This window comes from Oratosquilla oratoria, chromosome 25 (genome assembly GCF_046742065.1).
Source record: "Oratosquilla oratoria isolate Oo_2021 chromosome 25, ASM4674206v1, whole genome shotgun sequence".
Taxonomy (NCBI): Eukaryota; Metazoa; Arthropoda; class Malacostraca; order Stomatopoda; family Squillidae; genus Oratosquilla; species Oratosquilla oratoria.
This window is the reverse complement of record NC_134801.1, coordinates 50827274-50851367: the sequence shown is the minus strand read 5'-3', so window position 1 is coordinate 50851367 and position 24094 is coordinate 50827274. Positions and strand designations below refer to the sequence as shown.

The 24094-nt window shown below is 42.1% G+C and overlaps 1 protein-coding gene across 1 annotated transcript in view; it reads left to right on the top strand.

Annotated features, from left to right (window-relative positions):
- The window catches only part of LOC143039138 (uncharacterized), an 82373-nt gene extending 74596 nt beyond the window's left edge, over positions 1–7777 (top strand). The window contains exon 7 of the mRNA XM_076208997.1: positions 7722–7777. Coding sequence (XP_076065112.1) covers positions 7722–7777 — 56 coding nt within the window. The remainder of the gene's footprint in view (positions 1–7721) is intronic.
- The last annotated feature ends 16317 nt before the right edge of the window (positions 7778–24094 follow it).

Below are 24094 nucleotides of genomic sequence, written 5' to 3'. Positions count from 1 at the left end.
GAGAGAGAGAGAGAGAGAGAGAGAGAGAATAGGAAAGGGGGAGGGAAAGGAGGTGAAGGGGAGGGGGAGGGGAGCTATGAAGGGGGAAGGAATGTTAGATGGAGGGAAAGTTAGGGAGATGGAGAGATGGAGGGAGGGATGGAGGGATGGATGGAGGGATGGAGGGGGGGGGGCTTTGTGGTTGATGTCCACCCCATCCACTGTACATGCTTGGCTTACCTTCATAAAGCCCCGCTGCATTGGCGGTCTGCTTCCAAGAATCTACTTAAGTTTGTTTGCGTGTAACGGCTGAATGTATGCATGCATGCATGCATCAATGTGTGCGTGTGTATGCGTGTGTTTTCGTATGCATGTACGTGTGTGTGTGTGTGTGTGTGTGTGTGTGTGTGTGTGTGTACATATATGTACAAAAATGTGTTTTCGTGTGTGTGCATGTATGCACACACGTGTGTGTGTGTGTGTGTGTGTGCATATACGTACGCACATGTATGTTTTCGTGTGTGCATGTATGTATGTTTTCGTGTGTGTATGTGTGTGTGCATATACGTACGCACATGTGTGTTTTCGTGTGTGTGCATGTATGTACATACGTGTGTGTGTTTTCGTGTGTGTGCATGTATGTACATACGTGTGTGTGTTTTCGTGTGCGTGTGCATGTACGTACATGCGTACGTGTGTGTGTGCATGTACGTACGTGTGTGTGAGCGTGTACGTACGTGTGTGTGTGTGTGTGCGCGCGCACGTGAGCGCAGATGCGTTCAGATCAGACATTAATAGACAAAAAATACATAAAATGTATAGAAAAAGAATAATAGGCTGGCTGGATATTTAAGTAATTCACAATTCACAAGTGTCCCTGCTATCTTACGGTACTTTTACGGTGATCTGCACTTGGATTCAGTTACCTTTGCTTTGGAAAGGATAACAAAGTAAAAGACTTTTCCTCTTCATTCGCTTTACTCGTAAGAAGAAAACCTAGGAGATTGGGCTAACTCCTAAAACCTACATTCGCATGTTTCAACCATTTTATTTATTTATTTTATTAGTTTATTTCTTTGTTTATTTCATTTATCTGCTTATTTTATTTATCTCTTTATTTATCTATTTCATTTAATTTTCTATTTTCATTTTTTTTTATTTTCTTAGACCATTTCTGTTCAGTCTTGAGGAACTCACTGGGATACGTGAAACGTTTTATGGAGGGAATATTAGGACATTTATATTTGTTCTATATATTTGAGTAAAGAAGAAAATTATATAATATCTAGTGAATAATCTTTTGAAACAGATGTTACCTTGCACGAACTGAACTATTTCACCTTATCAGTCCTATCGCAAGAGCTAAAATTATTCTTATATAAGGTTTGAATCTCTTATTTTAGATTTTTCAGCACGTGTTCTTGCTCTACAATGAATAAAATCACAAGAGCTAAAATTATTCTTATATAAGGTTTGAATCTCTTATTTTAGATTTTTCAGCACGTGTTCTTGCTCTACAATGAATAAAATCACAAGAGCTAAAATTATTCTTATATAAGGTTTGAATCTCTTATTTTAGATTTTTCAGCACGTGTTCTTGCTCTACAATGAATAAAATCACAAGAGCTAAAATTATTCTTATATAAGGTTTGAATCTCTTATTTTAGATTTTTCAGCACGTGTTCTTGCTCTACAATGAATAAAATCACCTGGTGACAGTCACCGTCGATTTTGTAGAGAGTTACCATAACGATAGTGGTGACGAAAACTTCCTTTTGTGTTCTAACTTGAGCTCTCGCATCTCTTGGGCTCTTTCACTTTGTTTTGAGTCTTGAAAGATCTGTGGGGGAGCACGGAGACCGTTGCCAGCTACCCCGGGGTTGTGGGTCTCGTTACTAAGATCCCAGACAACATTTTGTATTCATTCTGGTTGTCGGGGCTATAAATTCTGTTCTGCCGAATGTTACCTTCTCGATTGCATTGTTCGCTAAGTTTGAATTTTCATTTGTTTATTCTTGATGTCGCACTGTGATTTGATTCGAGTCTACACTCCATCTCCTCTTGAAGTCTAAAAGTCTACAGCTATTTTTCGGACGTGATAATTAAGGATGACCTCATTCCTCGCTAATTGGAAATAATCTTTTATCTTCAAGGATCTCTTCTCGATTTTTACCTTATTTGATTTAGATATAATTCTTGCGCTGTGATCGAAAAATGCAAACAAAATCTTTGATTTTTCATTACCATTACTTATCGTATATCTGGGCGCTACTGTATGTATGGGAATTCATCTGTGTATAAAAAAAAAGAACTCTGGAAAGGAAAAAGAAAACGGAAGAATTCTTCACGGTTCACTAGGTAGAGCAATGAACCGATAACCCAGTTCTCAAGGCTTCGAAGTTTTGAACTTTGGTGTCTTCGCAAACCGTTTGGAGCTTCGTGACGCAATTTTGTATTTCCCCAAATCCCCTTCTGTCACATATACACGGCTCAAATGAGTTCGTTTGGGTAGGTAGAAACGACTTACTTTATATATATATTTTTTCAGTTTTCGAATCTCCAAATGTCATATCACCTTTGCGTCCTATGTTGAGAAGCTGAAAGACCAAGAGAAGTTAAACCTATACAAGTATTAGACACATTTAAACTTATACAAGTATTAGACACATTGTTGAATTGTAGACTTAGTGTAATCTAGAATACTGTAAGCAAAATCGTCCTGAAGCTTTTCAAATTCACAACATTTGACGTGAATCGTGATAGTGTGACTGGACCTTCGTGATAGTGTGACTGGGCCTTCGTGATAGTGTGACTGAGGCTTTAGACTTCTGCTAATAGTTTGGTGTACTCCGTACTAATCCGTATACCCCGTATAATTGCTGGAACATCAGTAGTTCATATGCTGCAGGGAAAATCGTCTCGACCTCCCTCTTACCAAGGAGCTAGTGATTGTTAAGCGAGTCTTGTGGGTAATATGAAATGTCCACACAGAGACTAGGCTACCGCTACACATACAGATACATTGATACACAAATGTATAGACACACAATCACACACACAGTCACAGACACACCAACACAGACATAAGAGCACATAAAACAGATAAACTACACACAACGACACACACACACGTACACACACAAAAACATACACAAAAGTAAACACACAAGAAATCCTACGAACACAGACATGCATACAGACACATACACATGCCCACTCACAGAGAAATGCACACGCTTGTTTTTCTTATCTGCTGGCAAAAAAAAAAAAAAAGTAAATAAAAAAATCAATATCCACGTCTATGTACCGTACGCAGATGTGATTTAATCACTTCTTCACATTTTTCTTTTTAATTATTTTCTTACCTTAATCACTTCATTTGAATTAATTTGAAGTCAAATTAGATTAAAATACTAAAGAAAATATCGGTGTATTGTTGGAACAAATGCAGTTTAGAGATTTTTTTTACCGTACTTATTCTAAAGCCTTGAAATAAGCTGGCTTTAAAGTAAAGTTTAGATAATTCATTTATGTACATGATATACGAGGCGGGGAAACTGTAATGTCATAACACATTTGTACTTGTACACTTTAAACCTATGATTGGAGAAATAATATCAGAAGTACAGGAGATCCGATATTTTGACTACTATCTGCTGAAGAGGACTACAGATAGTAGTCGAAATATACGGATATCCTGTACCTTCTGATATTGATATTTCTCCGATAGTGGGTTTTAAGTGTATATATATAAAGATGTTTTAAACTACCTCTGATATAATTGTACCTCCCCATTACGAACACTGCATCAATATGTTTTTAATTTCTTGTGAGGTTATCTTTTATGAGAGGATGTACATCTTTCGCACAGACTCCGCTATCCAAACAAAGTAAGAATAAATGTTGAGAATTTCGTGTTTTCTTAGACTAAAACGAGACGAAGTTTTTCGGGGGCGAGTGCTACTCGTAACTTGTCCATTATTCTTTGCACAACTGCAAAGCTAAAACAGTCTCGTCTTTGTGTTTTCACCATCTATTTCTTTTTCGTAGTCAAATCTCACAGATTCTTCTTTTCCTCGTCATCGCTCAATTGCATAGATAACTGTATTCATCTAGCGGTCCCATAGTTGCAATAGGAAAACGACACATGTCTTGAAGATGTTGGTATCCCTGGGGAACTGATGTTTTGGAAGTGTTGGTACCCGTGAGCTTGGGTAGAGGTATTGTAGGTTGTAATAGGGGTTGTCAAAAAGTGTTACACTTTAACTAACCAAACAAGGGACTTAAATTCTGAAGTAGTAATGAGTTATGATTTTTATATATCGTTCTTCCTTTAAGGTTTATCTTTTAGAAACTACCAGGTGATTTTATTCAGCAGAGGAGGACTCAAGTCATTGTGTGTGTGTGAGTGTGTGTGTGTGTGTGTGTGTGTGTGTGTGTGTGTGTGTGTGTGTGTGTGTGTATGTGTGTGTCTGTGTGCGCGTGCGTGTGCGTACGTGTTTGTTATAAACGCGTGAACTCTAATTACCCCGTAGGCTGCAATATATCACCCGTTTAGTACCGTAAGTGATGGAATGTGCTGTGTCCAACGTTGCCATATTGCTGTAGGCATGTTATTGAGGCGATGAAGACTATTGTGGTGGAAGCCGTATCTAGGCTGACAGAGGAGAAGGAAGATGAGGAAGAAAATGGATAGAAGGAGAAAGAGGAAGAGGAAGAAGATGAGGTCGAGATGTTTGTGGTGGTTAAAGGGGGAGACTCGGGGGGAGGAGGAGGAGGAAATGAAGGCAAAGGGGGAGGCGGAGGTGGAGGAGGATGTGGAGAGGGAGGTGGAGGTAGAAAGAGAGGTAGAAGGAGAGGTGTAGGGAGGATGTGGAGGTAGAGGTGGAGGAGGAGGTAGAAAGAGAGGTAGAAGGAGAGGTGGAGGAGGATGTGGAGGTGGAGGTGGAGGTAGAAAGAGAGGTAGAAGGAGAGGTGGAGAAGGATGTGGAGGTAGAGGTGGGGGAGGATGTGGAGGTAGAGGTGGAGGTAGGAGAGGTGGAAGTAGGAGAGGTGGAGGTAGGAGAGGTGGAGGTAGGAGAGGTGGAGGTAGGAGAGGTGGAGGTAGGAGAGGTGGAGGTAGGAGAGGTGGAGGTAGGAGAGGTGGGGGAGGAGGTGGAGGTAGAGGTGGAGGAGGAGGTGGAGGAGGAGGTGGAGGTAGGAGAGGTGGAGGAGGTGGAGGTAGGAGAGGTGGAAGAGAGGTGGAGGAGGAGGTGGAGGTAGGAGAGGTGGAGGAGGTGGAGGTAGGAGAGGTGGAGGAGAGGTGGAGGTAGAAGAAGAGGTGGAGTAGGAGGTGGAGGTAGAATGAGAGGTGGAGGTGAAGGAGGTGGAGGAGGAGGTGGAGTGGAAGGATGTGGCACAGCCTGTGACGATAATTATAAAGTTGTAAACTGCCAAGAGGAAGGCAGGAGAGGAATTTCTGTACATTTCGTACACATCTCGTCAGTGTTCCCACCGCCAACTCTCTCCCGATCCTCTCTTCTGTGACGCCCTCAGCCCAGCAACACCTCCGTCCAGCACCTAAAATTAAGACCGACTTTAGACCCAGGTGGGACAGTAGGTCTGAAATTTTAATTTCACCCTAAGGCAGACCGTAGTGACGTACGTTTCAGACCAGGTCTCAGTTCTGGACCTTTTCTCAACTTAAGACCATAATTCATTCTTATCTGTTTTAGATAGATCTCCAGTTTAGATGAAGGTTAGTAGATTATCTTCATCGAGCTATCAAAAAATGTCTTAATCTTCAAGGAAGTCTTTAGCCATAAGGAGGAATAGAAAGCTATCTAATCTATTTTAGATAGATCTCCAGTGTAAACAAGGTTAGAAAACTATCTTCATCCAGCTATCAAAGAATGTCTTAATCTTCAAGAAAGTCTTCGTCCACAAGGAGTAGAAAGCTATCTTATCTATTTTAGATAGATCTCCAGTTTAAACGAGGTTAGCAAACTATATCCATCGAGCTATCAAAAAACGTCTTAATCTTCGAGGAAGTCTGGAGCACAGTAACGTGCACAGACATTGCAAGGGGCAGGCGCTTTGGGCTGGAAACTGGGCACTTCGTTCTTTTATATTATTCGTATTCGGCAACTATCCTGCAGTAGGGTGCAACACCGTTTTCCACATTATAATTTCTGAATGGTAAGAAAATGGACAAAGCCTGTGAGAAAAAAATTTCATTAATTTTTATATATGTTTGTGAAGGGTATTTTTGGGGCACAGGGCAAAGGGGCAGGTGCTCGGGCACCCCACCCCCACCCCCCCCCCACCCCTCTACACGGGCCTGAGTAGGAAGAAGAGGGAGGCGCCTGGCTGGAGAAAGCCGCTTAAAGGGAAGCTCCCGAGACGAGGGTTAGGGAAGGGTATGAGAACTATGCGGGAAAGTCCATACCAAGGGTAAGGAGCTTTCTAGCATTTGAGGTCATCACGGGGAAAGTAACCAACGAGGATGGGATGGGGTCATTGTGGGTGAAGGGTGACGTGGGTGCACACGCTTCGGGTGGAGGGTGAGGCAGATGTAAGGGTGAGAAGCTTAGCAAAAGGGTGAGGTATACTGTACGTGTGATTCACTGTGGTCTTTGATCATGGGTTTGACTTGGGATCATCAGCTGTTTCTTTCCCGGAGGAGAGCTCTGAGTTTGTATACGGCGCGATCTATGAGTAATACTTTGGCCTTACACACACACACACACACAACTCCTAGGCAACAGAGCGGAGTGCCGGCTTGCATTGCTACGGTGTTTATCGGCCCTAGATGGAGACTAAACTCAAAAGCGCTTAGTGTGTGAACTGTGTGTGCGTGTGTGTGAACGTGTGTTTGTGTGTGTGTACGTGTGTGTGTACGTGTGTGTGTATGTGTGTGTGTGTACGTGTGTGTGTATGTGTGTGTGTACGCGTGTGTGTGTACGTGTGTGTGTGTACGTGTGTGTGTGTGTGTACGTGTGTGTGTGTGTGTGTACGTGTGTGTGTACGTGTGTGTGTACGTGTGTGTGTGTACGTGTGTGTGTACGTGTGTGTGTACGCGCGTGTGTGTACGTGTGTGTGCGTACGTGTGTGTGTGTACGTGTGTGTGTACGTGTGCGCGGGTGTGTACGTGTGCGCGGGTGTGTACATGTGCGCGGGTGTGTACGTGTGCGCGGATGTGTACTTGTGTGCGGGTGTAAGTGTGTGTGGGTGTGTACGTGTACGCGGGTGTGTACGTGTACGCGGGTGTGTACGTGTACGCGGGTGTGTACGTGTACGCGGGTGTGTACGTGTGCGCGGGTGTTTCCATGTGCGCGGGTGTGTACGTGTGCGCGGGTGTGTACTTGTGTGCACGCGGATGTGTATGTGATTCACAGTGGCCATGAATCACGTAATAAACTCGTGATCAACACTTGTTACCCTCCCGGATGGGGCCTCTGAGCAAATACTGTATATGCTCCGATATACGAGTACTGCTGTGAAATTAAATCCTCCATATATATGGAACAAGGTGTAAACAAAGGCTATACATGATGGAGGATTGGAAATGGAGGGCAATGTGTATCTTGAGGAAGTGAATGGAGGTAACAAATAGAGGAAGGCTACATTGAGAGGAAGACTGGAGTCGGGTTGAGATTGAGATGGCTGGGGCTATAAATGGATGACTAATTAGGGAGAGAGCTGTGTTGGGTAGGACATGTGAACTACTCATGAGATAACAAGGAATTTTTTTGTGTTACTAGATGAAACGTACCCAAAGAGAAATCTTCTTATGCCAGAGAGCCTGGATCCCGTCTAATCAAGGTTTCAACCATAATTAAGGTTGTTCGGTATTCAGGGGACGTTTAGTATGAAAGAATACCATTTGGAGGACGTGACAATATTTGAGAATTTTTTAAAGGTCTGCTAGGATCAGTCAAGACGAGATGACGGAGGATAAGGCACAGTTTGCCAACGTGGTGGTTGGATGGGACAAAGAAAGGAAGAAAAAGGAGATGTCGACTTATTCAGAACTCCAGTAGAAGGATAAGTTCTTGAGTCGCTATAATTTCAAACATTAAAAGATAGGCCTAGAACGTTAACCTATTTTTTATTTTAGAATAACCTGTGAGCATAAAAGATTGTTTTAACTTGATAAATTCTTTAGTCACTATAATTTCAAACATTAAAAGATAGGCCTAAAACGTTAACCTATTTTCTATTTTAGAATAACATGTGAGCATAAAAGATTGTTTTAACTTGATAGATTCTTTAGTCACTATAATTTCAAACATTAAAAGATAGGCCTAAAACGTTAACCTATTTTTTGTTTTTAGAATAATATGTAAGCATAAAAGATTGTTTTAACTTGAGCCTCTTTCATAACTGATACTTTTCTCTTATTTAGACTGCTTCTAGGCAGTTTTATTAATTTCTGTGAAAAATTCTCGAGTCACTATAATTTCAAGCATCAAAAGATAGGCCTAAAATGTTGACCTTATTTTTATCTTTTTAGAATAATGTACACTTTTCCTCTTAGACCTTGTTCTCACTAGTGGAAAGACAGGGGGGGAAACACTAATGAAAGAAATAAGAAGGAAGAAAGTAATTTCTTAAAATTATATTTATGTTCACTGGAGATCCTGTGTTGATGGACTTTGGACGAGACGTCAGAGGAAACACAAGACAGACCAATGTGGTTGTGAGGCGAGACGAAGGAAAGAGGAGAGAGAGGTAGGCTGATGTGGGAAGAGAAGGCTCCGGCAAGGAGAAAGAGGCAGAAGGAGTAGGAAGGGAGATTAAAAAACAAAGTATATACGAGTAATGTACAGATAGACAAAGAAACTTCCTGGTACGCCAGGATAGATTTAAGAAGGAAATAGGCAAGAATTGGTTTACTAATAGGGTGGTCGATAAATGGAATAAACTTAGTAACCATGTAGTAAGCGCTGAAACTATCAGTTGTTTTAAGAAACGATTAGACAACTTTATGGATGGGGATGACAGGTGGTGATCGATACGAAGCTGCCTAGTGTAGGCCTTATGGTCTCTTGCAGTCTCCTTTATTCTTATGTTCTTATGTTCTTACAAATATATTGCTTCCTTTTCCCAACAAAAATCGCGATGCGATAAAGATGAATGACTGGTAAATCTGCATGCACGGTGCCTTCATATTTAGTAGAAACGTGATTTGGTCGTATTTGTTGTAGTTATTGTACCAGTGATTTCAATGTTCATATGTCCAAAGAACAAAATTTATGAAGTAAAAGGAGGTAAAGCAACGTACAAGTTCCTTGGAGGAAGAAGATATAAAAGCCAATTTTTATTTCCTTTGAAATCTTAGGACTGGGTTTGTAATTGACTGTGCCAATACTGCTGTGACTAACAATGTTGTAGTTTAAACAAATATTCATTCGAAAAGTTATTGAACTACTCAGTCGATGGATGTAATGAATGTAGTGTTATAGTGCCGTCTGCATAAATCTACAAATCTAATAGATATAAGGGAAAGGTGAAATGGGTGACAAAGAAGGAACAAGCAGAAAGAGAAAAAATGTAGAAATCAAACAAGGAATCGAAGAACAAAAGGTACTATACAATATACTAAAATTATTATTGGTTTGACAAGACACAGTAAAAATAAACTTGGGAAAGCTGAAACCAAACTTAGCTATTGGTTAAGGTGTTGCTGATAGTATGATCGTTATATTCAATTGATATATTTCAAAATTAGCAGTTGAGTTTGTAATCGAGTCGTATTGCAGTAACGAATACAAGACTAGAAACTTAACAATTAGTTTTGAAATAGGCCAATAATTTTGAAATACAGCGTCTTTATGTAAACACCATAATTGGAATCGCGTTAAAAATTGACTGTGTGGATCTTAATCACCGTGAACGAAATGATATGGGAACAGAAAGAAAAACGTAAGAAATCGTTTGAATTTATCAAAAGCAATGACCAAAGCTTTATAGGAAAGCAGACACCTGAAACCTCAGGGACCACCACGAACGAAGCTTTGCGGTAATAAGAGGAATAAGATTTCCGAAAAAAAAAGAAATGATTGAAGAGATATGAGAAACCGGGGAATATGTTGTCACGAAGAGAATAGAAAACTCGAAGAATAAAGGGAAAGAAAATCTGAGAAACGAAAAGAGGAAAGACAGAAAAAAGAAAACGAAAAATAAGGAAATTTAAGTATATTAAAGATGAAGTGGAAGAAAGCAATTCGTTGTTAAAGAAAACGGTGCCAAGAAAAGTAGAGACGGGTAACCTGCGGGGAAGAGAGTCGACATCAACGGTCAGGTGAAGACAAGAAAGACGAAAGAGCTTGATGGATAAACGGAAGTAATTTCAGATAGCTGGAGGCAATAATGAGGCAAACACATTACTCCTTTCCTTCCCTGATGGCACTTTCCCTATTAATCTGACTCCCGCCAGGCTGTTCTATTCATTTCCGTGACCCTAGCACACAGCACCCTGACACCCCTCGATAAAGAAGAGGGTACAGCACGCAGAAAACCCACTGTTGGAGTGAAAACTACTCGTGAGAACGCTAACTTCTATATTTAGGAGGCTGAGACATAAGTTAGCATTCTCACGATTTTTTTTCACTCCGACAGTAGGTTTTCTGTGTGATTTACAAATGTGCTACTGCATTCCTCTCCCGTGAAGAGGGTATAGCTTGACTGACCCCCTTCCGTACTAAGTTATATTTTTTCTATTCTGGCTGTCGCCAAACTATATGATTAGTTTCTATAGCACCCTCTTGACAGTAAAGATATAAAACTCAGATAGTGAGATTGCGCAGAGACATCAGAGAAAGCTTAAAGAAAGGATGACAAAGAACAGACAGAGACAAGTTGAACATGGGTTCAAGAGGAGACAGAGGAAGACTGGAGAATGACGTACACTAAAGTGTCAAGAAAAACAAACAGAAATAAATTCGATCCGAGCCGAGAGGGAGACAAAGGCGAGGGCAGGAAGATGAGAAGACTGACAAAGGTGTCAAGGGGTCCGTACACAGACCTCTTCAATCTCGAGATGGTGTCTTTGGGTGGACGCTTCCTCTCTTTGTCTATGGGCTCCTATCAGACCCTCCCAGACCCTCCCAGACCCTCCCAGGCCCCGTTGCGTACATAAGGGGAACCCCTACCAACCCACCGGGACCTCTTGGCCTGCTCCATATATCTATACCAACGTCACGCTTGTCTATGGGTACCTATCAGACCCTCCCAGACCCTCCCAGACCCTCCCAGACCCTTCCAGGCCCCGTTACGTACATAAGGGAGACCCCCTACCAACCCAACGGGACCTCTTGACCTGCTCCATATATCTATATCAACGTCACGCTTGTTCACACGTCACGTGATGTCGTGGCCTCGTCACTGCAGTGACGTGTTTAAAACTTGTTGGTTTAGCTTCAGTTAGATGATCGTTTTTTAATCTGATGAACCTGAGGTATGCTGGAATCTTGGTTTATGTTTGTGGAAACTTTTTACGAAGTCATTGGACCTCAACGGATTCAAATTGCCTGGAGGCGTTCATGGAAGAACAAAGGACACTACAAATGCAATGAATGAATTGAATGAGATGAATGACAAGTGAGGGAAGTGAATATTCTCTTTTAAGTACACAAAGTAAATAGATTTTTCAACGGCTGAATAAAATCACCTGTTGACAAACAATAGACATCCAAGTGGTTTTTAGAATCAAAAGGGTTAAATGATTGAAATCTGTAAAATATATTTGTCAACGCGATGGTAAGTAAAGAAAATAGAGACGTTAAAAAAATAAGGAAACCCCATAATATGGCAATACCGCCAAAGGCTCTCCCGTGATACAGACTTGTACAGTCGGCTTCACCTTGAGGAAGCAAAGGTCAAGAAGTACACTCCTTGAATACCTCCGCTTACAAACCTTAAGACCTCATTCGCCACTCGCTTCGAAAAGACACCTCGTGTATTCGCGATTGTATCTATTTTCAATAGTCCTCTACAAAAACGCGATGGATCACCAACAAAACAAATTCTGGTAAGGATAAACAAAATCCTTTACACACTACGACAGAAAACGGGAACTGAGGAGGAGGGAACCACTGGAAAGTAACTTGAGAAACGCACGACTGGGAGGTCAGGTCAGGGCAGGTCGACGATGTGTTGGGTTAACCTCTACTTGCTCGGGTCACCTTGGGACTCTTGTTGACACGTGCAGACACGAGGGAATTCCTCTTGCGGGACTCCACCCACCTTCTGGGTGATTATGCATGAGCACATGCATGTGTTTACATGATCAAAGATGTGCTTGCGGTCGTGTAGGGCACACACACACGCATGCAGACACGCACGCGCGCACACAAACACACACACACACACACACACACACACACACACACACACACACACACACACACACACACACACACACACACACACACACACACACACACACACGCACGCACGTAAAACTCCCCGTGTTATGTTATACCACATTTAGTTACAACATGGAACTGCCTAGTGTAGGCTTTATGGTCTCTTGCAGCTTCCTTCATTCTTAGACACACCTTCATATCATACCAGGCGGATAAACGATACCAAATGTCGGGCCTTGTGTTGGTGGTGGTGGACGTGGTGGTGGTGGTGGTGGGGGAGAGGTGGAGGGGTGGAGGGGAGTGGTGGAGGGTTGGTGGTGGTGGGGAGCGTGGGAACACGGCCGTGGCACGTCCACAAGGACCTGCAGATTCTGCTTCTCCTCTGGTTAAGGTTGAGAAAGTTAGGCTCTGGTGATTAACCGAGGAGAGTAATCGTTCGCGTCTACATGGTAGACCCCATACTAAAATGAACACATTCGGATACACGTATACACACGTGCACACACACACACGTACATACGTGCACGCGTGCATACACACACACATGTACACGCACGCACACGCACGCACGCACACACACACACGTACATACGTGCACGCGTGCATACACACACACACGTACATACGAGCACGCGTGCATACACACACACATGTACACGCACGCACGCACGCACACGCACGCACACACACACACACACACACACACACACACACACACACACACACACACACACACACACACACACACACACACACACACACACACACACACACACACACACAGAAATGTGTCGGGACGAACCACATGTTTGCCTAAGCAGCCTCATGAATTCGAGTGGACGTTCGTGTCCAAGAAGGAAGACAGGAAGATGTCTGCAGGTAAAGAACTCAGCTGATCTGCAGCAAGGGGGAAGGAGTAGGAACGACAGCGGGTGGCAATGACGTTGTCATCCTCAGTCTCGTAACTGTGAGGATGGAGTCACGTCCGAGGAGACCTTTGTTGTTGTTGTTGTTTTTATGATTACAGGTGGATGTCACGAGTGAGCACGTCAGGCAGGGCAGTGGCCATTATGAGTGTTGCACCTGTAGGAGACGGGAAGGGGGAGTCCGTACCATTTCTCTCTGCCTCTTTCTCTCTGTCTGCCTCTGTCCCTCTCTCTCTCTGCCTCTCGCTTTGCCTCTCTGCCTCTCTGTCTTTCTCTCTGCCTCTCTCCCTGCCTCTCTGCCTCTATCTCTCTGCCTCTCTGCCTCTCTCTGCCTCTATCTCTCTGCCTCTCTATCTCTCTCTGCATCTCTATCTGCCTCTCTCTCTCTGCCTCTCTCTCGCTGCCTCTCTCTCTCTCTGCATCTCTCTCTCTCTCTCTCTCTCTCTCTCTCTCTCTTTCTCTCTTTCTCTCTCTGCTTCTCTCTCTCTCTGCTTCTCTCTCTCTCTCTCTCTCTCTCTCTCTCTCTCTCTCTCTCTCTCTCTCTCTCTCTCTCTCTCTCTCTCTTTTAAAGAACACATGGTGCAGGCTTCCTAAAACTCTACCAGGTGTATGTGTACGTGCATGTGCGTGTGCACATATGTGCATATACACGTGTGCATGTGCGTGCATAATGTACGTGTATGTATGTACCTGCACAAGTGTGCGCGCGCGTGTACAAGGCTCGTTTGTCCATCTCTGCTTTTGTTGGCGAATATGAATGAGGGTGATCAGAGGACGTTTATGCTCGTGGGGCCGGCTGCATTCGTAATTAGTTCTTGTACGGCCGACAGCAACGATAAAGTAAGTCAAGCGGAAACTGGAGCAAGATGTCAAGCAAGCCCGAGGACAGGAAATGAGGTCTGGATCGTCCATTTTACGAAGTTGATGGTGATGACGACGTAGGCAGTTAACGTCTGTGGTCTGTTTGGATGATTGGGGGCTAATTTCGGCTGAGGCACGGCTCGAGTCAATGATGCAGCTAACGGAGTGGATGTTAATCGCTTTTAGGAACAAGTTGATGTTTCCAAGTGGCCGGAGAAGAATGATTGTAGACTCTAATGATAACGAGCAGACGTGAGATGTGTGTGTGTTCTGTTGCACAATTTCCGGATTCTCTTTGGGCTTGTATGTCGGCCGTGTAGTCCTAATAACTATTTAACTATTATCTATTTATCAATCTATTTATTAGTTTTACTTGTTTGACTGTTTATTGATTTACTTATTTCTTGTTTACATATATTTCACTTGTCTATTTCTTTATTTGTATAACTGCATTGTTTTGATAGATTTGTTGAATTGTTTATTTATCTATGTACTAGTTCGTTTTCAACAACTCCGTTTTCTTTGATATAGAGGGATGCTGGGTAGATGTTCACACGCATCAGTCTGAAAACACAATAGATATCAGACCAAAAGTTGAGGTCTTCATCCATTCTCAAGAATTAAAACCTGAAAAACGTCATCCACTGGTAGCATAACGGGAGTTTCCGAACGCAATACCTCTGTATATGGAAGGATAACCCAATACCACGCCACCTACCCACCAAAAATCGTTTCTTTTGCTCAATCCTCTTCTTGTACGCCTCTGGTAGATTGCTGAGAAGCGGACCCTTCCTTGTGCCGACCCCGGGAGATGGGACTCTGCTGCTCTTTTTTTTTTCTTTCTTTTTCTTGCAGCCAAAGCTAACGGTACAAACACAATTGCGTGTAATCAGTCTCACGATAGTTCAGATCTCGGTGATTAAAGTGCATCTGTTGTGAGAGATCATCGGTGTGTGCGTACGTGTGTGCTCGTTTGTTTATGTGCTTGTGTGTGTGTGTGCGTGTGTGCTTGTGTGTGTGCTTCTGTGTGCTTGTGTGCGCTGTGGTATTGTGTGTGTGTGTGTGTGTGTGTGTGTGTGTGTGTGTGTGTGTGTGTGTGTGTGTGTGTGTGTGTGTGTGTGTGTGTGTGTGTGTGTTTGTATGTGTGTGTGTGATCTTGTGTGCGTGTGTGCATGGTCTTGTGTATGTGTGTGTGTATGGTCTTGTGTGTGTGTGTGTATGGTCTTGTGTGTGTGTGTGTGTGTGTGTGTGTATGCTTATGTACAAGTATGTGTGCTTTGTGTGGGTGCACGCCCACGTGTTTGTATGCGTGCTTGTGTATTGGTGTGTGCACGCGCCTTTGTGTGCTTGTGTGCGTTTGTGTGTTTTTGTTTGCTTGTATTTGTGTATTTGTTTGTGTTTGGGTGTTTTTTATGGTGTATACGTTAGAAAGTATACACAGCCTAAAACTTCAGATAATCACTAATTCCAAAATTGTTTTAAATCAATACAGATATTGAACTTTCAACTGTTTAATTGGAAAAATAATGTCACGTAATCAACGCTCTTGATAAAAAACATGAAAGTAGAAAATTGAGATCGTAAAAAATGAAGTTAAGAAAAATTAAGAATATTAGATTGAGTTTCTCTCATTAATAGAGAAAGAAAAATATCTGCAAAATTAAAGTGTGCAAGATAGAAATTCAGTAAAATTTCCCCAAAATAGATCGTTGCAGAAAGGTTATTAGTTTGTTTCTCAATTTGTTTGTTTTATTTTAGTTTCTATTTACCTATTTACTTTTTAATTTTAATTCATTTGTATTTCTTTATATTTTATTTCATTTCATATTTCATACTTTGCACTTTGTACTTTGTGCTTTGTACTTTGTACTTTGTACTTTATTCATTGTACTTTATATCATTTCATATTTCATACTTTATACTTTATATTATTTCATATTTTATACTTTATATTACTTTATATTTATATTTTATACTTTATATCATTTTATATTTTATATTTTATATCTTTATTTTATTTTTGAGAGTTTGTCGTAATAATTGACTGCCTATATGACAGATGACGGAGATTTCTCTAGACGTCAGTTCTCCTTCGCTCGCTGACAGGTTCGAAAGGGCCGGCTTGCAGGTGTCCGGGATTTTCTCCTAACCAGGGAAGCTTCCAGATCTGACCACCTAAGCCGCAGCAGCTCTTTTAACGAACGTCGAAAAAAGTGTATAGACTTTCTTTTAGTCAGATACTATTTTGCTGCGTTTGGATTTCATTTTTTTTCGCGAATATTTGGACGTGGGGAACTTTTCGCGAATACTTGGACGTGGGAGCCGTTTTTTCGCGATCACTTGGACGTGGGAGACTTTTATTTTTGCGATTACTTGGACGTAGGACACTTTTTTTTTTTGCAAATACTTGAACGTGGGATATTTTTATTTTCGCGATCGCTAGGACGTGGGAGACTTTTTTCGCGAATACTTGGACGTGGGACACTTTTTCGCGAATATTTGGCCGTGGGTACACCTTTTCGCGAATATTTAGACGTGGGTACACTTTTTTCGCGAATACTTGGACGTGGGACACTTTTATTTTCACGATCACTTGGATGTAGGACACTTTTATTTTCGCGAATACTTGGGCGTGGGACACTTTTATTTTCGCGAATACTTGGACGTGGAAAACTTTTTTTGCGATTGCTTTGAACGTGGAACATTTTTTTCGCGATTACTTGGGCGTTTGACACTTTTATTTTCGCGATCACTTGGACGTAGGACAAATTATCTACGTGTGCATTATAGACTGTATTTTACCAGCGCTTCTTGCCTTGTAAACAATCTCGCCGACAATCTTAGAGTGAATACCTGGGCATGAGAGGACTGCGCAAGTCGCTAATTTGGTGCACATCAACCTTAACCTGAAGCACAAGGGGAGCTACAAGCACACACACGTGGCGCAGTTGGTAGAGTTACGGGCTACCATTGCGGCGGTCCGGGTTCGAATCCCGCCCAGGGCTGAAATAATTTCAGTATCACTGCGGTGTGGGTTGTTACTCTCTCATGGGCGGAGAGTTGTGTGTGTGTGCGTGCGTGTAAGGTCACAGCATTACCCATAGGTCGGTCATATACGAGCTCTGAGCTCTCTTCCGGGAGGGAAATAGCTGTCGATCACGAGGCCAATACGTGATCCAAGATCATGGTGAATGTACATTCCAACACCAGATTCAACCCTATCACTATCACTCTATTGCAGTCACTATCACTATCTTAGTCTCTGAACCTGTCGCACTATCACACATTTACAATCTCACACTTTCACACTTTCACAATCACGACCACCAGTGCCATTTTGTGGATGTTTTCCACAAATTTGCGTCTGAGAAATTTGCTCACATGGGATGTTTTGTGAGCAAATTATATGTTGCAATGAACTTGTTTGTATATAATAATTCCTTCTTTTCGTTGGGGAAAATGTGGAAATCCAGATTTACAAGGATTACAAAGGCGGAGCATGCCGAAAGGAGACCATTTGGTCCATATCAAGGTCGGATGCAAAAAACAAAACAAAAACTGATAAATAAGTAAATAAATGAATGAATAAATAAAAACTATAATAAAATAGATAATAATGAAATACTCGTAAAAGCATAAGTATAGTTAAACAGTGTGAATGTTGTGAAAAAAATCTCGCTCGTTCGTGGCAGCTGGCATAGATCACAGTGATAACAGTCCACGACTGTTGACAGCTTTGCATTTCCGACTGCTTACGGACTAGCGCGCACGCGCACGGAAGTGTAGACGGGAATGTGTCGCGCGAAAACCTACCTGTGTATTACCTGCTGTCTGGTAGGCGGTCCCTGTAATGAAGCAGGCGTCAGGGGCCAACGACCCCTCTAGCCGGGGGTGGGGGGAGAGTCCCCCCTCCCCCACCTCTCCCCCCCCCCCCCCCCCCCCCCCCCCAAAAAAAAAAAAAAAAAAAAAAGTGACAGACGAGGGGGAGTGTCCGGGGGTCCGCGACGGTTATTGTGACAAGAGGGTCTTCGGCAGACCACTCTGCCGTTGTCCTTAGGAGTGACGATGGGTTTCGAATCCCAAAGGCGAAATTTCGTGAAGAGGGCGGGATAGGGAGTGTCCGAGGGTCCGCGACGGTTATTGTGACAAGAGGGTCTTCGGCGGACCAGACTACCGTTGTCCTCAGGGATGACGATGGGGTTTCGAATCCCAAAGGTGAAATTTTGTGAAGAAGTCGGAAGGTTTCTGGAAGGGAAAAAATAAGACGGATGACAAGTTGAAAGAAGTTATCAGGAGCCGCTCTCGACACTTTGGCCGAATTCCTTGTTACGGAAAAAAATAAATGAAAAAAATAAAGAGGAAGGGACTGCGAATGCGTATTTTTTTTTCTTTGTTGTTACTTTTTTGAAAATTGACGAGGACTCAAGAAAAAAAAAGAAGGGCTTGAAATGTAAGATGTGTACGCGTAAATCAATATACTGTACGGATAAGAACGCGTGCGTATACACACACATGCACGCACACGCACACACACACATGCACGCACACGCACACACACACACTTACACACACACACACACACACACACACACACACACACACACACACACACACACACACACACACTCACACTCACACACACACACACACACACACACACACACACACACACACACACACACACACACACTCACACTCACACACACACACACACACACACACACACACACACACACACACATACACACACATGCTCTTGTGGTTCTTACCAAATTTAGAACCTGGTGAAATTGATGATCCAGAACAGTATGAAAAATATTTGGATGTTTCTTGTAATGGAATTCGAAAAACAAACATCCTGTTTTGACTTTACAACTTCGCCTTATACCTACAGCCGTCCTTGTCTGAATCAGTACGCGTCAGATATCGCAAACTTGGGTGTTACTTACATCCTCCCACCTCCGTTTCCGTCACACTATTAAGACAATTCCCCATAACGCTCATAATGTTCATTCCATCACGTCTCAGACAGATCATCTCGAGACGTGGTATCTGTAGATCGTAATATACTTTCTCAGTGTATGGCACGGAAGAAGATATCTCACCAAAAGTAGAACGTTGGTTTTGGACAAGAATACAAAGATCACAAAGGATTACAAAGGCGGAGCAGGCCGACAGGAGACCTTTTGGTCCATAACTAGATCGGATGCGAAAAAAATATAATGATAAATGAAATGAATGAATAAATAAATAAGAATTATAATATAAATAATGATAAATAAATAATACATCTGAGCCTTGTTACCCACATTGACACAAAGGGGAATCTCACTATATAATTTTCAGTCCTTTGGCTGGTGCTGATGTACAGGACAATAGTCAACAATACTAATGTTCCAGAAATCGGCTAAAAGTTTCCTATCCTGCAGGTCTATGTAAATATTACATTCATTTGAGAACACTTGATATTTCTTCTATCAAAGATAGTACCACATTCTGAATGATTAGCTCCATCTATAAGCGGATCAAACAGTCAACACGATACCTAAATTTAACGCAATGCTAATCATAAGGTGGTTTTGTACTAAAGCATACGATAACCTTTCCATATCGTGAGCACAAGACCTGGGATTTATTTTGCAATCCCAGCAGCTCCTACTTTTTCACACGGCTCTCTAAGTACAAAAGGCAAAGGTGCAGGCATGGATTACAATTGCAAGGGTCCTGGCGTATGCTCCTCATCTATTTCATAATGCTTCATCATGCTTTACTTGTGTAGTCTGTCGAGGAATCTCGTCTACGGCCGTACCTGGTACGCGTGACGAATACGAAGAACAAGTCGTCTTTGTTTACGTTCTGGCGACATGACGTCATTGAGGTCAAGTGGAACAATAGAGGCGTTTGCATAAAAAGAGGATCTTTGTGTGTGGGCTCGGGTGGTAGTAAAGACAATACAGCCGAAAATAGTAGTGAGGATCTTACGCCAGGAGGTGCTGAGTAGCTGCGGCCGAAGTCGTCACCTTTTTCCCCATAGGCATGGGCTACTGGGGAATGTAACAGACGCTAAGGGAATCTGAGAGGAGCGCGGGATTCGAACCCACAACTGAGCGAATACGAGAACATCACGATTTCAATTACTCCCCAAACGAGCAAGTAAGCCGGGAAGGAACGTGGACAGGTGTTGGCGAACCTAATTTGCAGTTTAAAGAGTTTGGATATTTTCTTGTTTATAAAAACATCCACATCAACTAAACATTTATAATAAACAAACTTTTTAGATTACAACGCATAACAAGGTGATCTCGTAAATATCTCAATATGGGCCTCTGCGTCTGACAATGTTCTAAACTATATTGTCTCTTTTCTTGTACTAAGTTCTGGAATGTGATTATACGAAAACGCTCCGCTCTGTTATCTTGACTTTAAATCGTCTGGGGGCTCGCTGGCCTAATGGGTCGCTAATTGGGGTGGAGGGTGGGAATGAGGGGTTGTTTGAGTCCTGTCTAGCAAATGAGTTATGGGTAAGGGCATCCTATTATATTAGATCCCCTGTTTCATAAAGTCTTCTGGAAAGAGATACCCTCCTACCCTCTTCTGTGAGAAGGGGGGGGGGGATTGTGACGTTAAACCAAACATATTTTCTAATGGTAAAAATACAGTTTGGCATTTGAATGATTCCACAAGGAGGAGGAGGAGAAGAAGAAGAAGAAAATAATTTCTTGTCAGACGAACTCTTTAGGGGGGGTAGGTAGTTAGGGGGAAACGTGTGAGTTTGCGTTTTTGTAGTGGAACTTTTGAGATAAAAAAGTACACCTAAGCTGAAAATAAGAGATTATACACACAGTCCAAACAACTATGTAATGCAATGTCTTATTTAACTATACCTATGCATTTATTTATTTAATTTATTATTATTTGTACCATTTTATTATTTATTTATTTATTTATCATTATAATTTCTTTTCGCATTCGACCTAGTTATGGACCAAAAGGTCTCTTGTCGGCATGCTCCGCCTTTGTAATCCTTTGTAAAGTGGGTGTGTAGAAGTCTGGGGGAGTCTCAGGCTTGTAAGTTAGCCTCTCTTTCCTTAAAGATAGTGTTCCGTTTGAGTTACAGAGGTCTCCTTATATTCCCATGATCCGTCGTCGTCTTGCAGAACCCGACGCTCGCCGGGACGTGACGCTTCTTGCCATTTTTTGTTTCCAAGTTGTTCATGTCAACACAGAATCGCAATCTCCAAAGCTGGTGTTTTGTCCAATGGCCACGACGGCAGTTTCTTTATCTTGGTCTGACGGAGATTACAAAGCTCAACAAAAACGCCTTACATCAGCTACAACAACATAATAAATGTGGAAACTTAACTTTCATGGGTCAATTGGAGTAGTTTTAAGTTATTTAATAATAAGTGGTCCTTATAAGATGGATGCATCATGTTGGTTATATGAAACTAAACGAAGTTGTCATTGGCGTTGTCTGTTTATGCTAAGATATTAAACAAGATGGTATAGACACGGTAAAGGAAACATGGACTGGAGGTGAAGCTTTTATTCCTGACGTTTCGTCTATCGACTTTCCTTTGAGAAAGTCGATAGCCGAAACGTCAGGAATAAAAGCTTCACCTCCAGTCCATGTTTCCTTTACCGTGTCTATACAACTTGTTCACATGGATTTTCATTTTTAAACAAGATGGAATAAAAATAGTGTCAGAAACTGTCTACGACCACGACAGTACACATCAGAGTTACTTTCCTTTAGACCGGACAAACGGGATTAATGCGTTGTATTTCTAAGGTAAGGAACTATATCCGGTTCCCTAAAGCTCCCGTTTATTGTTCGTGCTGGGAATGTAACTGCTCAGCGAGTGTCCGGACCCGAACAAACACATTCAGAGATTGTTACCATCGTACCCTTGTTTGCTTCTGGTATGTTGTCTGTTTACCAGCAAACTGTTCTTTAGTTAACTACGTGATGTATTTTGAGAGACGTTTATCGTGTTTACAGTGTACACCAGGTGTCTACGATGATTTAATGTTTTTCTTTGTCTTGTCTGAAATTTCAGAACAGAATGAATTACTAGCTTAGGCTGGGGGCACATTAGGCATTTCTCATTAACATGTTACTTACTTTTGCTACTTAATTTGGGTAGAAATGACTTTGGTTTCAATATTTTAGACTTCCTTAAGAAAATCTCAAGTTACAAGATACATTTGTGTAGTTGTAAATTCTCTTAGTTCATCATTCAGCTTTTCACCATTACAAGAGTAATTTGACATTTGGAAATTTCTAAAACGAGATCGTAACAGAGGTTGTTTCTACTCAAACGAGGTAAAAAAGGCAAGTAGCATGTTAACTTAGTGTGTCGCAACAACAAAGATATCCACACCAAGACTGAAAAGCTCTAACCAAACAAAACACACTCACTATCCATATTCGCGTTCATTTCCATCATTATCATCCTCATAACCAATTTATAGAATGTATTATAAACTGAAATCTCCATGTAGATTAGTGTAGTTATTTAAATTACTGACAAATTAATGAATTTCCGAATAGTCCTGGATACTAGAGTGCATCAAGCAAAGGCAACGTATTTGGCTTTGACTGAACGTCTGTTGAATTATATTTCTTCATATTCATCAATGCGTCGTTTCTTTTTTTACATGGAATATGCCAGAAAGATTAATATTTTTATACACACTGTCACTAAAGAACCAAACGACCCCGTTGAGTCGTAGTAATTATGGAAAATCAGAGTAACGCCCCACTCGTTACCACGAAAAACGTTTTCCTTTTCTGTTGTCTTGACATCTTGCATCGCATCCGGTGACGTAATGTCGTTGGGTTTCCTGAGGATGTTGATGTTCTACGCTGCAATCTTGCAAGCATGAGTATTCTGTTCGTTTCAACATGGGATAAACTTGTTAAAGAACATAAATGACACCAGGAGATGGAATGAAAAAATCGTCGAAATGTACAAGAAAAAGAAGAAGAAGAAAGAAAGAAAATTGCATACATAGGTTCTTGTGGGAGGATGCGAAAATAAACATAGGATTAAAGGTTGAATGTACAGAGGAACATGTAATCTAATGAGATAGAAAATAAAGCAGTAACATTAATGACGAATATTTTGCGAAGATGAAATTGTGTTTGTATGTGTGTGTGTGTGTCTGTGTTTGTGTATGTGTTTGTGTGTGTGTGTGCTTGTGTGTGTTTTTGCGTGTGTGTGTGTGTGTATGTGTGTGTGTGTGTGTGTGTGTTTGCTTGCGTGCGTGTGCGCTTTGTTGTAAGGCGATTGAAAAGAAAGAGTCAACCCTTTAGATATCTAGCGTGCACACGCGCGCACGCACGCACATGGAGTGACAGAGAACTCCAACATCTTCAGACAACTCTCGAGGGACCCTCCATTGTGCTCGGATCTTTCTCCCAAGGGACGCTCCATTGTCACCGGATCTGATAGTGACCAGAGGAGCCAGGCGTTTCGGGCTACGCCCAAAACACCTGGCGAAACAATAGACATCTCCGTCCAACTCTACCAACCTTTCCCAATCAGCATATACCAACACTTGTAAATAAGATTTGTAAATCTATTTTTAGCAACTCCCCGAGTTTCCCTCGTAGGTTGCTTTATGTTTGTAAAAGGGAGAGGACCAAGAGATTAAAACGAACGGACTTTCATCTCGTTTGCCTCACCAAACATCCAATCTAGATCCCAACTACAAACCTACAGCTTTCGCTTGCTTGTTTGTTCGTTTGTCTCACTCCACTTCCCTCCCCATCCATACTCCCCACTCGTCTTTCTTCCACCCACAACAAAGGTGCAATCCCCTCCATCATTTCCCCTGACCTTCCCCTCCCCCGCCCTCCCAGTGCACGTCCTCAGTGTCCAATTCTTCGTCCAGAGGAGACCATACGACCAAGCTTTCTTCGCTTCCTCTTGACGTGATTCGGGCCTTACGGAAGTCACCGAACCGGCCCTT